General features: G+C 40.3%; 1 protein-coding gene across 1 annotated transcript; it reads left to right on the top strand.

Moving 5' to 3' along the window:
* The first annotated feature begins 400 nt into the window (after window positions 1-400).
* On the top strand, window positions 401-9375 carry LOC311488475 (uncharacterized protein). Its single transcript, XM_084545204.1, has 2 exons — window positions 401-1557; window positions 7599-9375. Exon 2 carries the CDS (start codon window positions 7618-7620, stop codon window positions 8095-8097), a length of 480 nt encoding a protein of 159 aa, XP_084401330.1. The 5' UTR covers window positions 401-1557; window positions 7599-7617; the 3' UTR covers window positions 8098-9375.
* The last annotated feature ends 1803 nt before the right edge of the window (window positions 9376-11178 follow it).

Here is an 11178-nt window from a genome sequence, read left to right as displayed (position 1 = left end):
AAACAAACGGTATAAATGTCCTTGTGCAGGTTTGTGGAGGAACCTGCTCTTAATATATTTTCATTCTGCAGTGAAGACATTCTCCTCTGTCAGAAGTAGTGGATATATATTATTAACAGAGTCTTTAAATTTCAGCACGTTACTTTTAAAAAAAGTAATTAGTTATAGTTATTAGTTACATCTCCCCAAAAGTAACTGAGTTAGTAACTGAATTACTCCACTATAAAAGGAAATAATTACCAGAGAAAGCTAGCCTGGCTGACGCGACTGCACATCTCAATGAGATGCTGGTCTGGAAACTACGTGTTTATTTTCTCGTATTTGAGGCGTGGTTTTACAAATGCCTAGAGCCGTTTATTGGGCGCTACGAATGTCTATCAAATGCGCCTGGTAATTCCCATGCTGCCTTGCGCGCGATTCATAGCCAATCGTATCATTTATACCAGATGACGTATGTAGAGCGACAGAAATTCGACGAGGAAGAAGAAGAAGCTTTACTGTGGACTTCCGGACAAGATGGCGGTCCGTGCAGTCGCATCTCACTGAGCTCCTCGAGAAGTCCCGATGTTATAGTCAATTAAAAGAAAACCAAACCACTATTAAGTGCCTTTTGTCCAGTACTCAGTACGAAAATGAAGAAATACAACAGCGGGAAGCCCCCGGCGCAGAAAAGTCTCCCATTTGAAAGCTGTGGGAAGACGAGTGAACACGACTATGCAGCTATGGCTAACGTTAGCAAGAACAAACGAGGGCTGACAACCCCAACGGAAACTCCCGAAAAAACACACCTGGAGAAGAAAACGAAAGGTATGTCTCAAGAAGAAACAAACACCGAGACCATACTGAATGCTATTAACGCTCTCGGTCAACGTGTAGACGACCGTATGGAAGAATTTAGCACGCAGTTGCAACAGCATAGCTCCATGCTAGCTTCTATTGCTAAATCGGTGCAGTTCAACGCAGAAGAGCTAAAAGAGTGTAAAACGAAAATAAAACACCTGGAAAAGAAAGTGGAGACACTGACCAAGGAAAATGAAGACATGAGGGGTCGTGTATTGAACAATGACAGATACAAAAGACGGTGGTGCCTGCGCATCAAAGGGAAAAAAGAAATAGCCAATGAAAACATAAGAGCGGAGGTGGTGGAGCTTCTCAGCAGGACTGCACCGGACCTGGCGGTAAAGATGAATGAAGATGTCGACGTTGTCCACAGAGTGGGGAGAATGATGGATAACCGGCCACGGCAAATAATCATCTTATTTGTGAGACGAGTAGTGAGAGATGACATCTGGAAGCGAACCAAAACTTCTCCAATCTGCAAAGAAGAGGGGATTCGCTTTGCTGAAGATCTGACTCAAGAGGACTGGCGTTCCAGACAGGCTCTCTGGCCAAAAATCGACCAGGCTAGAAAGGAAGGCAAGGCTGCAGGCTTCAGGGGCCCGTTTGGATTCATCGAAGGCAAGCGTATTATGGAGGAGACTTAAGTTATGGGCTGAAACTAGAGCTCGAAATGAATATATAGTGGATCAGTTCGGGTGATGGGACTTCTACCTCAAGGTTTTTATTCCACCTCCCTAAACTTTTTTCAGAAAAAGTTTATTTGTTCATGTGTTCTGTATTTCAGTTAAAGACTGACACTTCTTTTATTTCCTTTAATACAAGGGGACTTAAAGACTCAGTTAAGCGAAAAGCTGTCTTTTTGTTTTGCAAAGGGCAACAAGCACACTGCACCTTTCTTCAAGAGACTCACTCTGATATATCTGATGTTAAGTTTTGGTCACAACAATGGGGAGATAAAATTCTCTTCAGTCATGGGACAAATCGGTCGGCTGGAGTTGCCATATGTTTCAACAGATGCCCTGGTAAGATTCTGAGTGAAAAAGCAGATAAGGAGGGACACTGGGTAGCCTGTGTTTTGGAAATTGACACTATTCTTATTATTCTGATTAACGTATATGGTTATAACAACAATCACAAAAATAGAAATCTGTTACATCAGATATCCGAAGTTATCATAGAACTAAATGCAAACTTCCCTACAGATCATATTATTGTTGGAGGTGATTTCAATTTAACTCCTGATGAGTGGATGGATAGATGGCCTTCCAGGTTATTGAGTGAACATAGAAACCCAATTTTAGAAGCTTTTGCTAATAATAACAAATTGATAGACATCTGGAGAATTTTACATAGTGGGGTGAAACGGTTTACCTGGCATAAACCTAACGGTCAAAACAAATCGCGAATTGATTATTGGCTGATATCAAACTCAATTTCAGATAATGTCACAGAAACAGAAATTGCTAACTGTCCTTTAAGTGATCATTGCATTATTAACCTGAAACTTAGAAACAGTAATAGAAATAACAAACCAAAAGATTATTGGAAATTCAACTCCCAGTTGCTAAAAAACTCAGAGTTTTGTCATTCCATTAAAAAAGTTATTTTTGATATTAAAAATGACAATACACTAGACACGTCTATACTAAAATGGGAATTTCTAAAATTTAGTATTAGAAAGTATTCAATAACATTTGGTAAAAAAGTGAATAAAGAAAAGAGAGCTCAAGAAGCAACAGTGGTTAAAGAACTCATGACACTTTATAGTAAATCAGATTGGAGTGAAGAGGACAAAGAAAAAATAAATCATTTGCAATCCAAATTGGATGGAATGTATATAGATAAAGCTAAAGGTGCATTTATTAGATCCAGAGCCCGGTGGATTGAAGAAGGAGAAAAGAATACTGCATACTTCTGCAAATTAGAAAAACGCAGACAAGAATATAATTCGATTTGTAGTCTAACAGTTGATGGAGAGGAATGTACGGAACCCAAACGCATTGAAAAAGAAGTTTTCAATTTTTATAGGAACCTTTATAGATCTTCCTACTCAGAACAAGATGCCTCATCTTTTTTTGATAAAATTAATAACTTGATTCCTGTTATTGATGAAAACTTTAAAGAAGTTTGTGATGAGGAGCTAAGAATTGGAGAATTTGACTGTGCTATAAAAAAAATGGCATCCGATCGTTCGCCAGGACCAGACGGTATAACAACTAACTTCTATAAATACTTTTGGGAAGATTTAAAACTCCTATTGTTTCAGGCTATAATTGAATGTATTAATCAAAAAGAACTAATGGAAACTATGAAACAAGGAATAATAAAATTGATTCCAAAACCTGGAAAAGATAAGAAAATATTAAGCAACTTAAGACCTATTACACTGTTGAATACAGACTACAAGATTCTAACAACAGTTTTGGCAGCAAGACTTAAGACGGGTATATCTAAATTAATCAGCTCAACACAATCTGGTTTTCTTAAAGGAAGATCCATCCATAATAACATCCGCCTGGTTCTGGATCTTATTGACTATAATTATTTAATTAAGGAAGATGGTTTTATTTTATTTTTGGATTTCCATAAAGCATTTGATTCAGTGGAACACTTATTTATTGTTAACACTCTGAGACACTTTGGCTTTGGGAATAGGTTTCTTGATATGATCACTATGTTACATACAGATATTAATAGCTGTGTTTCCCTCTCAGAAGGTACATGTCCTAGATTTAAGGTTGAACGAGGAATAAGACAGGGCTGTAGCATTTCTCCTCTTTTATTCATTGCAGTGACTGAATTACTAGCAATTGCGGTAAAAAATTCGAATATTAAAGGTTTAGATATAAACAACCACAAGTTACTCATAAGTCAGCTTGCTGACGATACAACACTCTTTTTACAAAATAAGGACCAAATACCAGTGGCTATAAAAGTAATAGAGCGGTTTTCACAAGCATCAGGCCTATATCTGAATCTGAGTAAATGTGAACTGATGAGCATTCATAACTGCTCTGAATCCTCACTATATAATATACCAATCAGAAATGATGTTAGATATCTAGGTATTTGGATTACCAAATCATCAGATATTAGTGAAAAAAAGAATATCCAAGACAATATTGATAAATGCGGAAAAACATTAAACATTTGGCTACAAAGAGATTTAACATTATTTGGAAGAACGATGTTAACCAAGATTGAATCTATTTCTAGACTAATCTATCCATCCTACTCTCTTGCTATTTCTCCAAAGCTAATCAAAGAAATTAATAGAATCAATTTTAATTTTATTTGGAAAAATAAACATCACTACATTAGAAAAGGAGATCTGTTGAAAAATTATGAGGAAGGTGGCATAAAGGCAATCGACTTTGAAATTATGAATGGGATATTGAAAATTAAATGGCTCCAATCGTTTTTGAGGAACGGCGAAGAGTTATGGTTCTCCTTACCAACATATATCTTTGATAAAGTGGGAGGTATTGAATTCTTATTAGCATGCGACTTTGAAATATCTAAATTGCCTATAAAACTCTCATCCTTTCATCAGCAGGTTCTGTTACAGTGGAAACTGATATTCAAACATAACTTCAGTCCCCACAATGTTCCATTATGGAACAACAGAGTTATATTGTGTAGAAGGACATCTATGTTTCTGAAAGACTGGTGGGAAAAACAAATATGGTCAGTTGTTCATATATTGGATGAAAATGGTAATATTCTTGAATTGGAGGAATTTAACTCTAAATATAATATTAACTGCTCAATTGTAGATTACAACAAAGTAACACAGAACATTCCAAAGGCCCTTATTCAAGCAATACAGAATAATTTTTTGAACATCGCATCACCAAGATTACACAAAATTAAAATTGATTATGTGGACCTGGTAGATACAAAATGTAATAATAGATTCCTTAAGCAAACTCTTGTTAATATTTTGTGCCCGGGTAGAAGAAGAAGCACTCCCTTCTTTCTTGGTTATAACAAATCTGAAATATTTTCAATTAGAACAAAATTCTTAAAATATCCAATTCCCCCTAAACTTAAGGAAGTACATTTTAAAACAATAAATAATATATATCCCTCTAACGAATTTGTAAAGAAAAGATTCAATTTTGAGGTAGACAATTGCCATTTCTGTAATTTTAATGCTGAAACAACAGAACACCTGTTTTATGAATGTCAATTGGTTCAGAATTTATGGAAATCTCTTCACGACCTGTTGTCCTCCAGATCTATAAACATAGATTTCTTTTCATATCTAAACATCCAGATGGGTGTAATCCTCAAAAATAAAAAGGATGAATATTTGGTTAATAATCTAATTATAGCAACAAAATATTATATACATAAATGTCGATTTGCTAAGTCCTCCCCCACATGGTCTGCACTTAAAAATGAACTCTTGCTGCTCCAAAGCTGTCTTATAAAGGTAGAGAATGCCCAGGCTAAAAAACTGCATAAACTGATATTAATACTTCAGTTGAGCTGAGTCCCTGTTATTTGGTTTGTTTTATGTTATTTATTTTGTTTTAGTTTATTTCTGTTTTTTTTTTTTTTTGTGTGCTATGTCTTTCTAGTTTGTTCTCCCTTGTCATGTGAATGGTATGTCTTTTCACCTTTATAGTTGGTCTGCTGGAGGTGTGACTCTGAGGTATAGTACTACAAGATTTATATTGTACAATTTGAGGATGTCATTCTTTATTTTTTCAGACGTATTGTAATAATAAGAAAAGACTAAATAAAAGGTTAAAATAAAAAAATAAAAAAAATAAAAAAGAAGCTTTACTGTCCATGAGAAGACGATGGCGTTTAATGATTATTGCCGTTTGTGCAAAGTCAATATGAGGGTAGAAGGCATATACGGTCACCCTGCAGACCTATTGTATCCAAAAAAACACAGTCTATCTCGCTAAGCCCCATAGCCTTAGCCACCAACGGGGCTAGCTGGTAAATAAGGCTTTTGCCAAAGCCTGTTGGTAGCAGAGCAAACACATCCTTCTTGGCAATGAAGTCTTTCAACGCCAAACGTTGCTCTTTTTTAAAATAAACTTGCGTTCTAAGCTACTTAAAACACTGTCTAAGGCTGCATCGAACGGTAACGTTAGGTCCGCTGCCATGTTGGATTAACACACTATAAGCTTCGGTGTCGCGCATAGACGTCGTCATCATCTTGCTGCCCCCCCCCCCCCCTTTCTGTGATTGGTTCCCTATCTCAGGAGAAAATATGGGCGATGGTTTCCAGACTGCTTTTGCAGCGAGAATAGGCGCGTTCGACTTCATGCAGATCTGTGCAGATCATTGACTGTATAGGTGCAGATCTGACTTGACGTGATGCATGCTGGGTTGTCATGCTCATAGACCTCGAATATGATTGGTTAAAATGAACTTGTTCTACCCAGCATGCATCACGTCAAGTCAGATCTGCACAGATCTGCATGAAGTCGAACGCGCCTAATGAAATCGCACGCAAAGCAGTATGGGAACACCCAGGCTAAGAGAAAGTAACTACTGCCTTACTTTAAAAAAAAAAAAAAAACGTTGTTTTAAATACGTCTAAGAATTAGATTTTTTTCTGAGCTAATGTACTTCACGTGTACGTTCTTGTCTTTTCCCTCAGTGAGGTTAAAGTACTGCCTATACTTCATCTTTACCTCTGAATGCTCTGACCTCTCCATCACTGCAGTCTGTCTCTGATCACTGTGTGATGCTGCTATGTGCGTCTCTGTGTAAACAACACCTGCCCAACTGAACACTGCCCTACCTTAGCCAATCATCATCACTTATGCAGCTACCGCCCCCACCCAGAAAAAACAAAAACAAAAAAAACACCTTTCCAGCTCTTGTGGCTGACAGCGCAACTAACGCAGCACATTTAACTGCCGGTAACGGTAACGGTGTTGTAACGGAGGAAATAGTAAGTAGTTAGATTATTCGTTACTGAAAACAATAACACTCATAACTACTTCTGTCTTCTGTCTCACTCTGTCAGACACAGCGTCTGTCCCCCTCTCTGCTTTCACATAATGGTTTGATCCTTAGTCCTCACACAGAGAACTGGTACAGATCTCACCAACCTCCTTAGGGCCGGTCTGGTAGAGGAAACCTGGAACAGAGCACACACAGAAGTTTTATTCTAACTCGGCTCCACCCGAGGACAATAGGAGGAGCTCGGTCTTTAGTGTGTCAGTAGTTTTCCATGTGTAGCCAGACAGACTCTAACTGGTTTCTACAAGGTGAAACATTAGAGTGTGGTGCATCCTATCTTGTAAGCAGCTGCAGCAAAACGTTAAACTACCCCATTTATGATCAGATAGAAAAAGTGTGTTTCTTCCTGTTTTTCACAGTGTCACATAACAGGTTCAGGACCTCATATAACCCCTGAATAACCAACAGATCCCCCTGTCGTCCACCCCTTTAAAGGTCCTGTCATACAGAAATCATAAAAACCCCTTATGAGAACAAACAACACCAGGGCCTCATGAAACCTGGAAGGAAACACTGGACCAGTCTGTTCAGAGACTCTGACTGAGAACAGGAAGTGAAACACACACTACGCAGTTTAATAAAAGCAGCAGAAGTCCAAGTGATCAATCACAAGTTTGTGTGAATGGTTGAATCAAAGTGTTGAGTTCTGACTCTTCTTCCCTCTACAGTCCACATGAAGAAGAAGAAGAAGAATGTTAACACTGGTTCATGTGTTGTCATTTTATCTTCACATTAAAATCATGTCAGTCATTTTATTTCTTCAGCTCTGAGGTGGGCCCCTCCATGGACCCACTACAGTTTGCCTACCGTCCTAACGTTGGAGTGGAGGACGCCGTTATCTTCCTGCTGCACCGAGCTCTCTCTCACCTGGAAGAGCCCGGCAGCACTGAGAGAATCACCTTTTTTGATTTCTCCAGTGCGTTCAACACCATCCAGCCGCTGATTCTGAGGGACAAACTGGAGAGGGTGGGTGTGGACCACCAGCTGTCCACATGGATCCTGGACTACCTCACAGACCGACCACAGTTTGTGAGGAACAGGAACTGTGTGTCTGACCTGCTCACCAGCAGCATGGGTGTCCCCCAGGGGACTGTCCTGGCCCCCTTTCTTTTCACCCTCTACACAGCAGACTTCAGACACAACACAGACAGCTGTGTACTGCTGAAGTTCTCTGATGACTCTGTGATTGTTGGCCTCATCAGAGACGATGACGACGCAGAGTACAGAGGACTGACAGGGAACTTTGTGGACTGGTGTCAGTGAAACCACTACACTGTACGTGCAGAGCAGAGAGTGAGCTGGGTGGAGTGAGTCTCTGATGATTCCCTCTGCTCGTTTCCTATGTACGTGCAGCGCTGCAGGAAACGAGCAGAGGGAATCATCAGAGACTCACTCCACCCAGCTCACTCTCTGCTCAGACACAAACACTGAACGTACAACCTGAGACACAGCAGAGCTACAGTATCATCACACATAGAACTCACTTCTCCAACAGCTTCTTCCCTGCCACAGTCAGACTGATGGCAAAACAATAACTACTGAACACTACCTCACTTTAATTACATGTGCAATAGCTGACTTCATATTATTATCTCTGTACAATGTGAAATCTGTTCTGTAGTTCCCTGATAAATGTGCAATAGTCCATTGGTGCAATATTCCCAATACTCTCTCTCTCTCCCTCTCTCTTGCTCTCCCCCTCATCTCCACCTCACATTCCTAGAACCAGTCTAACCAGTTTATCTATCTATTATTATTTATTACTCTGTCACCAACATTGCCCTCTCACTTTCATACTTCTTATATTGTAATATTACAGTTGCATATTTTGTATTTCTATTTTTTGTTGTATAGTGATTTCTATATTTATACTTCCTTTTTTAACTAAACTGTTGACTCTGTGAGAGCCCTGCACAAGACTTCCAATGTGCCTGGACTGTTGGTTTATGCACAAATGGCCAAATAAAGAACCTTGAACCCTGATCAACGCGGGGAAAACCAAGGAGATGGTGGTGGATATTCACAGACGTCGTTCTGCCCTCCCCTCACCAGTGAACATCCAGGGAATGGACACTGAGCAAGTGGACTCTTATAAGTACCTGGGTGTTCACCTCAACACCAAACTGGACTGGACTCACCACACTGAGCCACTCCACAGGAAGGGACAGAGCAGGCTCTACCTGAGGTGGGAGACAGGAGAGTCCTGGCTAAACTGTCCTCCATGCTGGACAATGAGTCCCACCCCCTGATGGAGACCTGACAGGACTGAGGAGCAGCTTCAGTGACAGACTGCTTCACTTTCCTTCCTGCTGCTGTTAGGCTCCACAACGAGCACTCCTAATATATGTGAAATATTAGTATTATACCACAAGGTGTAAAAACTTCAAACCCACTTAAACCAGTCTGTGTAATATTTACAGTTTAATCTGTGCAATTTGTTTTATCCTATTCTGTTTCACTATTTGTCTTTTATATGCTACTCTTTTAACTCTTGTTATTTTTGATTCCTTTCTGTATGCTGTTGGAAACTGCAATTCCCCCACTGTGGGACAAATAAAGGTTTTTCTTTTTCTGATTATTCTTATTCTAATAAACAATACATGAATAAACTCAATTTAAAAATCTCTCGAACAGAGCAGATTATGTCCTTCACTGACAAGAGACAGTGAACTAACCACCAACAATGGAACGTCCCACTGTTTATAGAGACAGTGAACTAACCACAGAGACTGGAGTGTCCTGCTACTCAGTGGATCCGTCTATTTCCTGGAAGCTTCCCACTGATTCTCTGAATGGACTCTGATAGAGATGTTGATGAGGTCAGCTGCAGTTCCTCTAAAGGCCACCAGATGCTGCTGTTTCCTCATCCACTCTGGGAACATGTCCTGCTGTTAATTAGTCCAGCCGCTGTCATCAAGCTCCCTGCACTGTGTGACATTAACCTCAGACTACTGCTACAATTCTACCAGCACCACCAACAGCCCCTCTGCTCCCTCAGTCACTTTAACTGAGCTGCAGCAGGAGAGAGGAAAGAGGAGGAGACTCTGAGGGGAAGGGACCAGGGAGACCAGCTGATGGGACACACAGTACAATCCTGCACAAAAAGGAGGTGGCAGAGAAGGAGGCAGGAGGAGGCTGAAGGGATGCATGAGAGAGGAGGAGGAGGAGGAGTTTTAATGTGCATGAATGGAATCAGTCAGGAGGACAAATGTCTCATATTCAGGGACATTCTGCCCATGTGTGTCTCCCAAAAGAAGGAATGTGAGCTGGATGAAATCCTCCCACTAAGCACCAGAAGCAGCCCTTACTGTGTTAGGGCTCAGAGAGGTCCGGTGTGGAGCGCTGGAGCCAGAGCTCCTCCTGATGGACAGGTCTGGACACTGCAGCGCTCGCTGATGTGCAGGCACACGTGCATGTAGCTTCATGTTCTACGTTCAGGCCAGAGACTGACCAGAAGATTCCCTCCTCTCTGCTCATTCATATTACAGTAGGTCAACAGAAGAAGCTGCTTCAATCAACCAGTCCACAAACTGTTTAGCCAGTTATCATAATGACCTGATAATAAGACAACATCCAAACCATAGATCTACACGTACACACAATATATCTCATCACCATTCTAGCTTTGATACTAGTCTACATCTATACTTAGATACTCTACATCATCTTTACACATTTTACCTTACCTCATCTTTTCAATGCATAGAAATGTACATACACCCATCGATCTGCCATAACATTATGACCACCTGCCTAATATAGTGTAGCGCCTCATTGGCCACATGAAGAAAAAGTAAAACCAGCACCAAACTGGACCTGTTAACACACCTTTGACCTTTTAGTGTCATCTACACACAAATGTGGAAACAGCGCTCCATAAAGCATCAACATCTAAGGCAGAAATAAAGCTGATATTTGCATGTTCTCCTCTAAGATGTCAGATTGATTCCTAGAAATGATCTAAAATACAGAAGAACAAACACGGTGGAGATATCTGAAGTAAACGTGCCTCTTACTGAGCAGAGTGCTCTGATGATTGTTGAGCATTTATCAGTGTCAAAGGTTTGCAGGTAGTGGGGTAGGACCCAAGTGCAGGACAGAGCGGGCTGAGGCAGGAGTTGGCACAAAATGGATTTAATGAAAACAAGAGAAAACAGAAGGCGCTGCAGAGATGGCAGGTAATCCAAACGTGACCAGACAAAACCACTAGGAGACATGAAGACAGGAGGGTGGACAGAGAACAAAGGGAAAGGCAGGGCTATATATACACACAAGTGGGCAGAGGGGTGACCAGACACAGGTGAGACTAATCAGGGCGGAGCCACAAGGAGAAACCAATGAAAG

Source organism: Chelon labrosus (genome assembly GCF_963514085.1).
Source record: "Chelon labrosus genome assembly, chromosome: 5".
In the NCBI taxonomy this organism is placed as follows: Eukaryota; Metazoa; Chordata; class Actinopteri; order Mugiliformes; family Mugilidae; genus Chelon; species Chelon labrosus.
The sequence above is the reverse complement of the archived record's forward strand: the minus strand, read 5'-3'. Positions and strand labels throughout refer to the sequence as shown.